We start from the raw sequence: 14178 nt of genomic DNA, 5'->3' as shown, positions 1-14178 counted from the left end.
TATTTAAATGTTTGATTATCATGGATTTCGCGGTGGTGACCATGTTATCTAGCCTCCGTGCAATGGGCAGCTGGGAGGAGGTGCTCTTGTTCGCCATGGACTTTACAGTGTCGCAAAACTTTTTGGAGTTAGAGCTACAGGATGCAAATTTCTGTTTGAAAAAGCTAGCCTTTGCTTTCCTGACTGACTGCGTGTATTGGTTCCTGACTTCCCTGGACAGTTGCATATCGCGGGGACTATTCAATGCTATTGCAGTCCGCCACAGGATGTTTTTTTTGTGCTGGTCGAGGGCAGTCAGGTCTGGAGTGAACCAAGGGCTATTTCTGTTCTTAGTTCTACATTTTTTGAAAGGGGCATGCTTATTTAAGATGGCGAGGAAAATACTTTTAAAGAACGACCAGGCATCCTCAACTGACGGGATGAGGTCAATATCCTTCCAGGATACCCGGGGCAGGTCGATTAGAAAGGCCTGCTCGCAGAAGTGTTTTAGGGAGAGTTTGACAGTGATCAGGGGTGGTCGTATGACCGCGGACCCATAGCGGATGCAGGCAATGAGGTAGTGCTCGCTGAGATCCTGATTGAAAACCGCAGAGGTGTATTTGGAGGGCAAGTTGGTCAGGATAATATCTATGAGGGTGCCCATGTTTAAGGATTTAGGGTTGTACCTGGTGAGTTCCTTGATGATTTATGTAGCGGGAAAGTTAGCAGAAAGGTAGCAGAACATTAGCACAACTAAAGCTGAAGATGATCAGCATCTACATGATAGGCTATACTCACTGAGGATGGGCCCAATCCTCTTAGCAGAGGGTTACCAGAACATTAGCAGAACGTGAACACAACTAGCAGAACATAAGCACAAGGTTAGCATAACATTATAGGAGAACATGAACAAAGATTAGCAGTAACACAAGGGATTCTACTCACTGTGGATGGAGCCGATCTTGTTGCTCATAGCGTAGCGGATCAGCTGGTTGCCCGAGTCGTACATGACGAAGATCTGGTCGACGCTGAGCTGCTGGGTAGACTGCACGGCCCTGACCTGCTCGTCATTGGGACAGCTCTGGTAGGTGATGGTCTGACGCCACTGGTAGGCCTTGGTCTGGACACTGCCATCCGGTAGGCTCACAGTGTAGTCGCGGTTGGAGGAGGAGGTGATCACTGAAGAGAATAGGGAAAATGGAGTGTTACTACATTGAACATCCATATACAGTTGGTATCATAAGTATTCACCACCCTTGGCTTTTTTTTTCACATTTTGTTGCGTTACAAAGTGGGATTTGATTTAGAATTGATTTAAATAGATTTCATTTAGAATTTTTGTCATTGATCTGGACAAAATAGTCCATAATGTCAAAGTGAAAAGAAAATGTAACACATTTTTTCCAATTAATACGAGAACTAGAATATAGTTGTTGCATTAGTTCAGGAGTCAAATTTGGCTTAACAAACACATTGTATGAAATAATACGGGTTGACATTAATATTTTAGGACTACCCCTTCCTCTACATACAATATCTGTAAGGTCCCTCAGTCAAGTGCTGAATTTCAAGCACAGATTCAACTACAAAGACCAGAGAGCTTTTTCATAGCCTTTATAAAGAAGGGAAGTGTTGGTAGATGGGTAACAATAACAAGTCAGACATTGAATATCTCTTTAAGCATGGTCTAGTAATAAGCATGCTGTGGATGATGTACTGAACCACCCAGACACATCAACGATACAGTCGTCCTTCTGAACTGAGCTGCAGGACTGGAAGGAAAATACGCAGGGATTTCACCATGAGGTCATTTGTGATTATAAATGGCTGTGATTGGAGAAAACTGATGATGGAGCAACAACATTGTAGTGACTCCACAATAATGACCTAAACTAAGAATAAAAATGTGCAGAATTTATACAGAATAGTCTAAAACATGTATCCTGTATGCAACCAGGCAATAAAATACTACTGCAATAAAAGCATGCATAGGAATATACTTTTTGGCCTAAACGGAAAGTCTTATATTTGGGGTTAATCCAACACAACACATCACTGAGTAATTGCCTCCTTATTGTCAAGCATAGTGGTGGCTGCATCATGGTATGGGTATTTTTGAGGCAAAGACTGGGGAGTTTTCAGGATAAATAGAAACGGGATGGAGCTAATGTAGAATCCTAGAGGAAAACCTGGTTCCTTCTGCTTTCCAACAAACACTGGGAGAGGAATTCACCTTTCAGCAGGACAATAACCTAAAACACAAGGCAAAATCTACACTGGAGTTGCTTACCAAGTTACAGTTTGACTTAAATTTGCTTGACCATCTATGGCAAGACTTAAATATTTCTGTCTAGCCATGATCCCTAACACCTTGATAGAGCTTGAATAATTGTTTTAACAATAATGGTCAAATATTACACAATCCAGGTGTGCCGAGTTCTTAGAGAAGTTATCCAAGAAGACTCACAGCTGTAATTGCTGCCAAAAGTGTTTCTAAGACAATGTGTTTCATGAAAAGAATAGGAAAGACTACTATCCGGTTGCACGTAAGAGCACTTTGATTAATAACAACATTGGGATTAATGCTGACCAATCTTATGTGATTAGATGTACTACAAACTGTGATAGTGTCGAGTTCCAGGGTTGGTGTCAATTCCATTTAAATTCAGGAGATCAAAATAATTTTTGTTTACTTCCTGAATTGACTCAATTTAAATGGAATAGACCCCAAGTCTGCATTCCAAGTTATATTGGTGTGGTCGTGACTTACGGTTGCTGCCATACTGGTAGATCTCCTTGTAGGGGTCGATCTGGACAGTGGAGCCGCGTGGGACCTCAGGGAGACGGCCCTCCAGCTCGGTGCTCACCACCAGGTGGTCGTGCTCGTCGATGCCCTTGAACTCCTGCTTGATGGTCAGCCTCTCGTTTCCCGGTAAGAAGGTCACCTCGGCCTGCCTGGAGAACACGCCACCTGGAGGGGGAGCGGGGGGGAGTTGTGGGGTTGAGGGTGGTTGTGGGGTTGAGGGTGTTTGTGTGCGAGCAGAGATGGGGGTGGGAGAAGGAAAGAGAGAGACAACCAAACCTCATAGGTTCTCTTCAGCTCCTGAGCACAAATCTAGGATCATCTTGCCTTGCCCAAAAGCTAACCTCAACCATTATGTGATGAAACACAAAACCTAGCCGTACCTAAGATCAGCATTTAGGGGCAAGTTTATTCTGCATCCCCACCCGTACCCTTGAGTGTATCCCCCCACTTTTAGTTCTCCCTGGAGCCAACAACATTACACATTAAAGGGGAATATTTTGAAAGAAGTGAAGCCAGCTGGAAGCAATGAGCTTGAGTAACATTTTGAGGCCGAAAAGCAGAAATATTAACCAAAAACGGGAACACAGAACAAATTCCCCATAATTTTCCCCATCATCGTTCTACCTACAAATATTGTCCTAGTGGAAGATTAAAGCGGAGTTCAACATGTTGAGGAACTTTTCAAAAAGGGAAAGATAGTCCTAATCACTTGGCACAATTCACTCAAATGTCCACGTATACCACTCAAAAGGCCAGTAGAGAATCTACTTTCCCTGAGCAAAGAGATTGGCAGTGTCCAAATATCCTTACTTGCATTCTAAATAGAAGGCATTTTGGGTATGCAAAAAAAAAAAGATTTATAATACATATGTGAAATGTCCAAAATGTTGTATGCTTTAAATGCCAGGATGTCATACTAATTTCAGCTTTTAATCTAGTAGAATTCGCTGCATACTATTGAGGAATAGAATCGTCTTTCGAGACCAATGTGTGTTTGACAACAGCTGATAATCAGCCGAGGGGACACGCTCTACCAAAATGAGCGAATGGCGGGAATCAACGCAATTGTGCATTAGATGACACATTCTCAGTATGGATGAGCCTAGTATGCTACTTTACTGCATTTGTTTTTACTAAACAGTACATTCTTAACAGTATGTAGTACTATTAGTACACAGTATGCCATTTAGGTAAGTAAGGCAGATTTTGGACATAGCCTCTGACTATTAAAAAATCTGTCATTCAAAGAGAGCAAATAAATCAAGCTTAACTTGAATAAATGTTGACCTAATCATCAATCCCACAGCGGTCATTCACACCTGTCTTTGAAGGACATCTCATTAGACCACAACAAAGACCCAAGCCCCAGGTACCTTTGCTTACAATGGAGGGAGAAGCTAAACCAAATGCTACCCAACACACATGAGAAAAGCCTAATGTATTCAAATCATCTGCTGCCTTTTTAATGACACTATGGCACTTTCTCAACTGTTTTTCCTTGATTTGTTATGAATCAAGAAAGCGAGGAATCCCTTTTGTGATTCACCCAAATGTCAGCTCTTACCTTAAAACAACTCTTAATGACACAACAATGTGCAAGATTGACACAATGTGCAAGATAATCGTCAAACAGCTCTTACCGATGATGCTGAAGCCATTCTCATAGCCGGGCTGCTCCAGAGCGAAGGCCCAGCCGATGACCCCTCCCAGGGAAGACAGGGGCTGAAGGGAGGGTCCCAGGCCGGCCGGGATGGTACTGATGGCCACGTAGGCGCGCCCATCGTTGGCCACCACGTACGAGTGCAGGTCGTTGTTGGAAAGCTCCAGTGGCGAGGGCGTGTTGCCCACAAACACCCGGCCATTCACTTTGCCGTTCATCCGCTGGGGCTTACCTGCGTGTGGAATGTGAGGAAACTAACTTCATTCGATTTTAATTAATGTAACTTTAAATGTAACTGATGTGTGACTGTGTGTCAAGCATTATCAGGTTTTCAATTTCTTTATAAAATATTGAATCATTCTTATACTTTATATCACATATTTCATTATAATGAAGGAAGCAGGCTAGCCCTAACCCTTATTACACAAATACTGTATGTACTTTGGGTGTGGGGTTACTCCTACCTTCAGCCACACAATCCTTGCCATTGCCATAGAAACCAGGCCTACATTGGCAGCAGTAGCCATTGGTGTAGTCCTTACAGTCGGCGAAGGACGAGCACTTCTGCCTGTTACTGGCGCATGTCTCAGAATTGTACGCAAACACTGCCAAAAAGAAGACAAACCACATTCTTAGAAAAATAACAATTTAGAAAATAAAAGATGCTATCTAGAAACTAAAAGGGATATCCAGCTGTCCCCATAGGAGAAACCTTTGAAGAACTCCACATGAAACGCAAAAGGATTCTACTGGGAACCAAAAAGAGTTCTACCTAGAATCAATAAGGATTATCCAATGGGGACTGTCAAAGAACCCTTTTGGAACCCTTTTTTTTCTAAGAGTGTAATTTCATTGTAGTTCTTGTTTGCTACAAAATACTTTGATAGGCCGGTTAAACAAAGCAGCATGGCTCAAAACAAAGAAGCTCAAAACAAACCAGCACGCCTTGCCCTAACTGCACACACAGAACTAACATCAACAACATGCATGATAGTTTTTCATGGTTGTACGCAAAAAGAAGTCTAACTACATTCCGTTTGATTTTATGCGTTGTTTGTAACTCATTTTGCAGTAATGTTATTGCTACCGTCTCTTATGACCAAAAATAACTTCTGGACATCAGAACTGGGATTACTCACCACGAACTGGAAGAAGCTATTTCCTTTAACGAGTCAGACGAGAAAAATATACTGCTCTCCGGGGAACAGGCCCAGATCCCCGTCATTTGCGTGTAGAAAAGACAGAGGAAAAGAAGAGGCAGATCGGGCTGCCTTTTGAGAATCCGTAGGCGAGTGAGTAAATTCCCACTGCAATCAATTCTACTTGCTAACATGCAATAATTGGAAAATGACCTACGATTACGATTATCCGACCAACGGGACATTAAGAACTGTAACATCTTCTGTTTCACCGAGTCGTGGCTGAACAACGACACGGATAATATAGAGCTGGAGGGATTTTCAAAGCACCGGCAGAACAGAGAAGCTACGTCTGGTAAGACAAGGAGTGGGAGTGTGTGTCTTTTTGTCAATAACAGCTGGTGCGGGATGTCTAATATTAAAAAAGTCTCGAGGTATTGCTTGCATGAGGTAGAGTACTTTATGATAAGCTGTAGACCACACTATCTACCAAGAGAGTTTAACTATATTATTCATAGCCGTCTATTTACCACCACAGACCGAAGCTGGCACTAAGACCCCACTCAACCAACTCTATAAGGCCATAAGCAAACAAAACAAATGCTCACCCAGAAGCAGCGCTCCTAGTGGCCGGGGCTTTGAATGCAGGCAAACTTAAATCAGTTTTAACAAATTTTTACCAGGATGTCACATGTGCAACCAGGGGAACAAATTCTAGACCACCTTTACTACACACACAGAGATGCATACAAAGCTCTCCCCCGCCCTCCATTTGGCAAATCTGACCATAATTCTATCCTCCTGAATCCTGATTACAAGCTAAAACTAAAGCAGGAAGTACCAGTGACTCGCTCAATACGGAAGTGGTCAGATGACGTGGATGCTACGCTACAGGACTGTATTGCTAGCACAGACTGGAATATGTTCCGGTATTCTTCCAATGGCATTGAGGAGTACACCACACCGCTCTAACCACTAGGCAGGGTAGCCTAGTGGTTAGAGCGTTGGACTAGTAACCGGAAGGTTGCAAGTTCAAATCCCCGAGCTGACAAGGTACAAATCTGTCGTTCTGCCCCTGAACAGGCAGTTAACCCACTGTTCCTAGGCCGTCATTGAAAATAAGAATTTGCTCTTAACTGACTTGCCTAGTAAAATAAATAAAAAGAAAATCACTGGCTTCATCAATAAGTGCATCGATGACGTCGTGACTGTACATACATATCCCAACCAGAAGCCAGGATTACAGGCAATATCAGCACTGAGCTAAAGGGTAGTACTGCTGCTTTCAAGGAGAGGGACTCTAACCTGGAAGCTTATAAAAGATCCTGCTATGCCCTCCGACGAACCATCAAACAGGCAAAGTGTAAATACAGGACTAAGATCGAATCGTACTACACTGGCTCCAACGCTCGTCGGATGTGGCAGGGCTTGTAAACCATTACAGACTACAAAGGGAAGCACAGCCGAGAACTAACCAGTGACAGGAGCCTACCAGACTAGCTAAATAACTTCTATGCTCGAGACAAGTAATCACTGAAACATGCATGAGAGCATCAGCTGTTCCGGATGACTGTGATCACGCTCTCTGCAGTCGATGTGAGTAAGACCTTTAAACAGGTCAACATTCACAAGGCATCCCCCCAGATACCCTAGACCCACTCCGATTTGCGTACCGCCGCAACAGATCCACAGGTGACCCAATCTCAATCGCACTCCACACTGCCCTTTTCCACATGGACAAAAGGAACACCTATGTGAGAATGCTGTTCAACACCATAGAGCCACCGAAGCTCATCACTAAGCTAAGGACCCCAGGACTAAACACCTCCCTCTGCAACTGGATCCTGGACTTCCTGACGGGCCTCCCCCAGGTGGTAAGTGTAGGCAACAACACGTCTGCCACGCTGATCCTCAACACTGGGGCCCCTCTGGGGTGTGTACTTAGTCCTCTCCTGTACTCCCTGTTCACCCACGACTGCGTGGCCAAACACGACTCCAACAATATCATTACGTTTTCTGACGACACAACAGTGGTAGGCCTGATCACCGACAACGATGAGACAGCCTATAGGGAGGAGGTCAGAGAACTGTCAGTGTGGTGCCAGGACAACCTCTCCCTAAATGTGAGCAAGACAAAGGAACTGATCGTGGACTATAGGAAATGGCGGGCCGAACAGGCCTCCATTTACATCAGTGGGGCTGTAGTGGAGCGGGGCGAGAGTTTCAAGTTCCTTGGTGTCCACATCACCAATGATCTATCATGGTCCAAACACACCAAGACAGTCGTGAAGAGGGCATGACAAACCTTTTCCTCCTCAGGAAATTAAAAAGATTTGGCATGGGTCCCCAGATCCTCAAAGAGTTCTACAGCTGCACCATTGAGAGCATCCTGACCGGGTGCATCAGCTCCTGTTATGGCAACTGCTTGGCATCTGACCGTAAGGCACTACAGAGGGTAGTGCGTACGGCCCAGTACATCACTGGGGCCAAGCTTCCTGCAATCCACGACCTACACTACCATTCTAAAGTTAGGGATCACTTAGAATGCTAGCATCTCGGAGTCGCCTCTTCACTGTTGACGTTGAGACTGGTGTTTTGCGGGTATTATTTAATGAAGCTACCAATTGAGAACTTGTGAAGCGTCTGTTTCTCAAACTAGATACTCTAATGTACTTGTCCTCTTGCTCAGTTGTGCATTGGGGCCTCCCACTCCTCTTTCTATTCTGGTGAGAGTCAGTATGCGCTGTTCTGTGAAGGGAGTAGTACACAGCATTGTACGAGATCTTCAGTTTCTTGGCAATTTCTTGCATGTAATAGCCTTCTTTTGTCATAACAAGAATATATTGACGAGTTTCAGAAGAAAGTTCTGGACATTTTGATCCTGTAATCGAACCCACAAACGCTGATGCTCTAGATACTCAACAAGTCTAAAGAAGGCCAGTTTTATTGCTTCTTTAATCAGAACAACTGTTTTCAGCTGTGCTAACATAATTGCAAAAGGTTTTTCTAATGATCAATTAGTCTTTTAATGTGATAAATTTGGATTAGCTAACACAACATGCCATGCCATTGGAACACAGAGTGATGGTTGATGATAATGGGCCAATGTACATCTATGTAGATATTCCATAAAAAATCTGCCAGCTACAATAGTCATTTACAACATTAACAATGTCTACACTGTATTTCTGATCAATTGATGTTATTTTAATGGACATAAAATTAGCTTCTCTTTCAAAAACCAAGACATTTCTAAGTGACCCCAAACTTTTGGAAGGTAGTGCATAAAATAGATGGTGTCAGAGGAAAGCCCATAAAATTGTCAGAAATTCCAGTTACCCAACTCATAGACTGTTTTATCTGCTGCCGCACGGCAAGCGGTACCGGAGTGCCAAGTCTAGGACCAAAAGGCTCCTTCTACCCCCAAGCCATAACACTGCTAAACAATTAATCAAATGGCCACTGGACTATTACATTGACCCCCCTGCTGCTACTCACTGTTCATTATCTATGCAGTCACTTCACCCCTACCTACAAATGACCTCTAACCTGTACCCCCGCACACTGACTCGGTACCCCCCGTATATAGCATCATTATTGTTATGTTATTGTGTTACTTTTAATTATTTTTTACTTTAGTTTATTTGGTAAATATTTTCTTAACTCTTCTTGAACTGCACTGTTTGGTTAAGGGCTTGCAAGTAAGCATTTCACGGTAAGGTCTACACTTGATGTATTTGGCGCATGTGACAAATAAAGTTTGATTTGATTTGGTTGATGAGAAATTGGCTTCTTCTCTTCTTGTCTTTTTAAGAAACGTGTGTTGAAAATGCCAAACTAATTGTATAATCTATTTACATACACTTCAAACGGAAATACCTTATTTACACAAGTATTCAGACCCTTTGCTATGAGACTCGAAATTGAGCTCAGGTGCATCCTGTTTATGTTGATCATCCTTGAGAGGTTTCTAAAACTTGACTGGAGTCCACCTGTGGTAAATTCAATTGATGGGATATGATTTGGAAAAACACACAGCCCAGCTACCCTGAGCCGACCCAGCAAAAACCAAGCCATGAGGTCGACGGAAATGTCCGTAGAGCTCCAAGACAGTATTGTGTCGAGGCACATGTCTGGGGAAGGGTACAAAACAATTCTGCAGCATTGAAGGTCCCCAAGAACACAGTGGCCTCCATCATTCTTAAATGGAAGAAGTTTGGAACCAAGACTCTTCCTAGAGCTGGCCGCGCGGCCAAACTGAGCAATCGGGGGCCTTGGTAAGGGAGGTGACCAAGAACCCGATGGTCACTCTGACAGAGCTCCAGCGTTCCTCTGTGGAGATGGGAGAACCTTCCAGAATGACAACCATCTCTGCAGCACTCCACCAATCAGGCCTTTATGGAAGAGTGGCCAGACGGATGCCACTCCTCAGTGTGCTGTTGTGTGCTGTTGTTCTTGTCTATAACTGTTCGGTACTTTGTCATGTATTTGTATGTTTTATGTAGCTGAATGTTTTGAGTAGCTGCTGCATGTGCAGTAGCTAATGGGGATCCTAATATACTATTCTAAACCAATGTTTCTGTCATGGCAATCTTGACTAATATTCTATTCCCAGTCACAATTTTCAGACACAGATTCAATTGTTGTTTCTTTCATGGCTTACCGTCAACATCAAGGTCATCATCTTCATCCACGACCACCACCTGTGGGGTTTGAGGCTCGTAGCGCGGTGGCTGCGGCTGGGCCGGCTGGACAGGCTCAAGGTAACTGGGCTGGACCGGCTCAGGGTATCTGGGCTGGTCCGGCTCAGGGTATCTGGGCTGGTCCTGCTCAGGGTATCTGGGCTGGTCCGGCTCAGGGTATCTGGGCTCGTCCGGCTCAGGGTAGCTGGGCTGGGTCGGCTCAGGGTAGCTGGACTGGGTCGGCTCAGGGTAGCTGGGCTGGGTCGGCTCAGAGTAGCTGGGCTGGTACTGGACCGGGTGGACAGTTGGGAGCAGCTCTTGTTCAGGTGTCTCCTCTTCCTCCTCGTGCTCATATGGAGGGAATTCAATCTCCTGTTGTTCTCCAGTGTTTCTGGGTGGAAACTCTGGCACGGACTCCATCTGCCCACCTGCCATGCCCTCCTCTGGGGACAGGTTGGTGACCTGGCCTGGGGTAATGGAGTAGAAGATCGGGGAGGTGCCGATCTCATACACCCACACACCATGCCTGCCTGAGTTTGTCTCCCTAGCGGAAGACCGAATGGATCATTATGAGACCTACCTCTATGAAGAAGCTTTATGCATATGTCAGGTTATTGTAATCATTACATAATTACCATAATGAAATGTAACTATGCAAATACCAGGTCAAAACATAATGACAGAAACCTAACAAAATGTTCTATGAACAACACTTACTAAGCCTATGTAAAGTTCTTGGAGCATCTGGAAGCACACTATAGTCAATCCAACCAATCAACCAACCAATCAACCACCCCAACGAACCCACCAACCAGCCCACCCACCAACCAATCAACTTACTCGGAGAGCTGTCTGACGGACGTCTCGTTGTCGGTGGCAATGCGGTAGTAGGGCCCCGGGCTGCTGCTCCAGTTGAACCAGCCCTTGACCCGGCCATTGATGAAGCCGGTGTGGACTGGCTCGCTCTGGCCCGCCACAGGCGTGGAGCTGTACTGCAGCCCCTCCCTGGGGTAGAACAAGATGGCATAGGAGGCGGACGCCATGGACGCCACCACCAGCTGGAACGTGTTTCTCTACATGGTAAAAAGAAAAGATAGAGGGAAACTGAGTCCTAGCACCCTATTACCTCTTTAGTGCACTACCTTTGAGTTTGGCTTGGTAGAGGGAACTAAATATGTAACAAAAAAAATCTATGTAGTCCACCACAAAAATTGAAAACAGGTAACACAGTTGGAAAGATTATGTAACCATGAGTAACATCACTCTAATTATAATGTACCTCCATACCTGTAACTACATTGTACAATGTATGGGTTTTAGGCAACTTCATATTAGGTGGATAGAAAATATGGTCTCAAATGATAATTTCAAGTGCTGTCCATATCAATGTGGCATTAAAACAAGTTTATCAACTGTTCAGTATATCCAATGACATATTTTAAAAGACAGAAAATGAATATGACCCTATCTAGGCCAAGCGATGAGGGTCGTCCTTACCTTTCTGTCCAGCCCATCTCCTCGACCAGGCACGCCGTGGGCCGCCACGTTCTCCCATGTGATGATTAAGGCGTGGGTGGGCATGATCTCATCGTCCTGAGGGAATGCCTGGTTGATGTGGTCAGTGGTCCGAAGAAGCATGGAGGGTCTGCTGTCCTGTCGGTAGTACACCTTCCCCACTCCGTCGCTGTTGTCCAGATCTCCGAGGAAAACCGCTATCATTCTGAAGCTGGCAGGCATCTTTCCCAGGTACTCAGACTCCACCTGAGGTTCTTCTACTGACAGAAAGCCATTGGTGTTGATCTGGGATTGGATGATCACAAATGTGTTATTATCAGCAAAGACATGGATGCAAATTTCTCTGCAGAATTTTCTGCAACTTCAACATTTTCTCATAACGCCAAAGTTAAATATAGCCTAGAGTTCAAATAGGTTTTGGATAATGATATTTTTGAACCACAATGTGGTTGAGGTCACAATTGTCAATGTCCATGATACAATTGGAGATCCTGTCACTTTTTACCCCAAAACTGCTGGGAATGACCGGCTGTGGGTTTCAGAAAGTTAATTTTATCATGATGACTTCAACTAGAATTGAAATCTTAGGAATTTTAAGAGAACCCTATCCTGCTGCAAACTCGGTTAAGTAAATACCCAAATTTACTGCACGGTCAGGGTCCTCGTGAAAATAGTTGTAAATCTTAACATGCCATGACCCCTCCTTCACATTAGTTAAGGCCTCCCCCCCTCCCCCCAGGGAACATGGGGTATCTCTCTCCCCCTATTGTGAAAGATGTCTGAGGTTCCCCCTACTGATCTAAGATCAGGATATTCTAGAGCAGACCTTCTAAATGTGATATGGTTCCCCTACTGATCTAGGAACAGTTCAACCTGGACAAGGCCTGACTGCTTTATTTATACACTACATGACCAAAAGTATGTGGCCACCTGATTGTTGAACAACTCATTCCAAAATCATAGGCATTAATATGGAGTTGGTACCCCCTTTGCTGATATAACAGAATCCACTCTTAGGGGAAGGCTTTCTACTAGATGTTGGAACATTGCTGCAGTTTCCAGTCAGTCACAAGAGCATTAGTGAGGTCGGGTACTGATATTGGGCGATTAGGCCTGGCTCACAGTCGGCATTCCAATTCATCCCAAAGGTGTTCGATGGTGTTGAGGTCAGGTCTCGTTGCAGGCCAGTCAAGTTCTTCCACACCGATCTCAACAAACCATTTCTGTATGGACCTTGCTTTGTGCACGAGGGCATTGTCATGCTGAAACAGGAAAGTGTTACCACAAAGTTGGAAGCACAGAATAGTTTAGAATGTCATTGTATGCTGTAACATTCTAAAAGTATGCCTTCACTGGAACTAAGGGGCCTAGCCCGATCCGTGAAAAACAGCCCCAGACCATTATTCCTCCTCCACCAAACTTTACATTTTGGTGCCATCGGGCAGGTAGCGTTCTCCTGGCATCCATGAAACTCAGATTCTTCCATTGGACTGCCAGATGGGGAAGCGTTATTCATTACTCCAGACAATGCATTTCCACTGGTCCAGACTCCCAATGGCGGCGGGCTTTACACCACTCCAGCCAAGGCTTGGCATTGTGCATGGTGATCTAAGGTTTGTGTCTGGCTGCTTGGCCATGGAAAAAGTGTCCAACTAACAGTGATTGTGCTGACGTTGCTTCCAGAGGCAGTTTGGAACTTGGTAGTGAGTATTGCGACCGAAGACAATCGATTTTTACGCTCTACATGCTTCATCACTCGACAGTCCCGCTCTGTGAGCTTGTGTGGCCTATCACTTAATTTCCACTTCACAATAACAGCACTTACAGTTGACCGGGGCAGCTCTGGCAGAATTTTTACAAACTGACTTGTGCCACGTTGAAAGTCACTGAGCTCTTCAGTAAGGACAATGTACTGCCAATGTTTGTCTATGGAGATTGCATGGCTCTGTGCTCGATTTTATACACCTGTCATCAACGGGTGTGGCTGAAATAGCCAAATTCTCCCATTTGAAGGGTTGTCCACATACTTTTCCCCCACATTTTGATACATTACAGCCTTATTCTAAAATTGATTGAATAAAAACATTACCTCAATCTACAAACAATACCCCTTATTGATGAAGCGAAAACAGATTTTTTTGAAAATGTTTGCAAACGTATAAAAAACATAAAACAGAAATATCTTATTTACAAAAGGATTCAGACCTTTTGCTACGAGACTCGCAATTCAGCTCAGGTGCATCCTGTTTTCATTGATCAACCTTGAGATGTTTCTACAACTTGGAGTCCACCTGTGGTAAATTAAATTAATTGGACGTGATGTGGAAAGGCACACACCTGTCTATATAAGGTCCCACAGTTGACAATACATCAGAGCTAAAAACCAAGCCATGAGGT

The 14178-nt window shown here is 44.3% G+C and overlaps 1 protein-coding gene across 1 annotated transcript in view; it reads right to left on the bottom strand.

Annotated features, from left to right (window-relative positions):
• Positions 1-14178, bottom strand: part of LOC115103918 (nidogen-1-like) — an 81143-nt gene that overhangs the window by 48032 nt on the left and 18933 nt on the right. Inside the window, exons 2-8 of the mRNA XM_029624977.2 lie at positions 11764-12066; positions 11107-11339; positions 10248-10810; positions 4910-5050; positions 4426-4677; positions 2750-2950; positions 925-1158 (exon numbers count right to left, since the gene is read on the bottom strand). Of these exons, the coding sequence (XP_029480837.1) occupies positions 925-1158; positions 2750-2950; positions 4426-4677; positions 4910-5050; positions 10248-10810; positions 11107-11339; positions 11764-12066 (1927 nt within the window). The remainder of the gene's footprint in view (positions 1-924; positions 1159-2749; positions 2951-4425; positions 4678-4909; positions 5051-10247; positions 10811-11106; positions 11340-11763; positions 12067-14178) is intronic.

This window comes from Oncorhynchus nerka, linkage group LG21 (assembly GCF_034236695.1).
Source record: "Oncorhynchus nerka isolate Pitt River linkage group LG21, Oner_Uvic_2.0, whole genome shotgun sequence".
NCBI lineage: Eukaryota > Metazoa > Chordata > Actinopteri > Salmoniformes > Salmonidae > Oncorhynchus > Oncorhynchus nerka.
Note: the sequence above shows the minus strand (reverse complement) of the source record. Positions and strands in the feature narration are given on the sequence as shown.